This window comes from Vespula pensylvanica, chromosome 21 (genome assembly GCF_014466175.1).
Source record: "Vespula pensylvanica isolate Volc-1 chromosome 21, ASM1446617v1, whole genome shotgun sequence".
Classification (NCBI taxonomy): domain Eukaryota; kingdom Metazoa; phylum Arthropoda; class Insecta; order Hymenoptera; family Vespidae; genus Vespula; species Vespula pensylvanica.
In genome coordinates this window covers 1,781,370-1,782,094 of record NC_057705.1, presented here as the reverse complement: position 1 = coordinate 1,782,094, position 725 = coordinate 1,781,370, and the positions used below count along the sequence as shown (strand labels likewise).

At 39.3% G+C, this 725-nt stretch overlaps 1 protein-coding gene across 1 annotated transcript in view; it reads right to left on the bottom strand.

Moving 5' to 3' along the window:
* The window catches only part of LOC122636399 (ctenidin-1-like), a gene marked incomplete at its 5' end in the record, with an annotated part of 1,745 nt that extends 1,577 nt beyond the window's left edge, over positions 1–168 (bottom strand). Inside the window, one exon of the mRNA XM_043827580.1 lies at positions 6–168. Coding sequence (XP_043683515.1) covers positions 6–168 — 163 coding nt within the window. The remainder of the gene's footprint in view (positions 1–5) is intronic.
* Between the last annotated feature and the right edge of the window lie 557 nt (positions 169–725).

The window sequence follows — 725 nt, the reverse complement described above, 5'->3', positions numbered from 1 at the left end:
ATGGCCTCCTCCTCCCCCACCATGTCCTCCACCTCCTCCACCATATCCTCCTCCTCCCCCACCATGTCCTCCTCCTCCTGATCCACCATAACCGTCATGCCCTCCTCCACCACCACCACCACCACCATGACTGTAATCCCCATGGTGTCCATATTCGTAATGCTCATAATAATGCGTCGGTTGTTCGTCCGATCCGAAACCATTTTTATCGGAATCATACTCGATGTGGAAATAGCTTCCATCCGAAGTATAATCAGCTGGTCCACCATAGCTGATTGGATCATGTCCGCTGTATTTACCGATCAAATCGCTCACTGTAAACGTAAATTCAGAAAGGATAATCTATGGGGGGTAGGATTCGAGGAAAAAGTTTCTAGAATAATTTATCTTCGTTAACAATTTAATTACCTTCGTCGCTATCTTCGCTACGAATAATCTTCATACTGCCATCTTTAATTACGTAAGAAAACTTATACGACGGATCGGCCTCATTATCCGTCCATTCGAGTTCCCTCGTAGCCAAGGACGATTCCAAAATGGCGCAGATGAATCCGCAGATATAAATGAGAAACGAAAGCTAAAACACATAAAATAATAATGATAATAACAATATTAATAATAATAAAGATTACATTGATTAAAATAATTCTTTTTTTCTTTTTTTTTTCTTTTTTTGTAGTTGTTTCTTGTTCGTAATTTTTTGTTCTTTTTTTTTTCATAAGTTG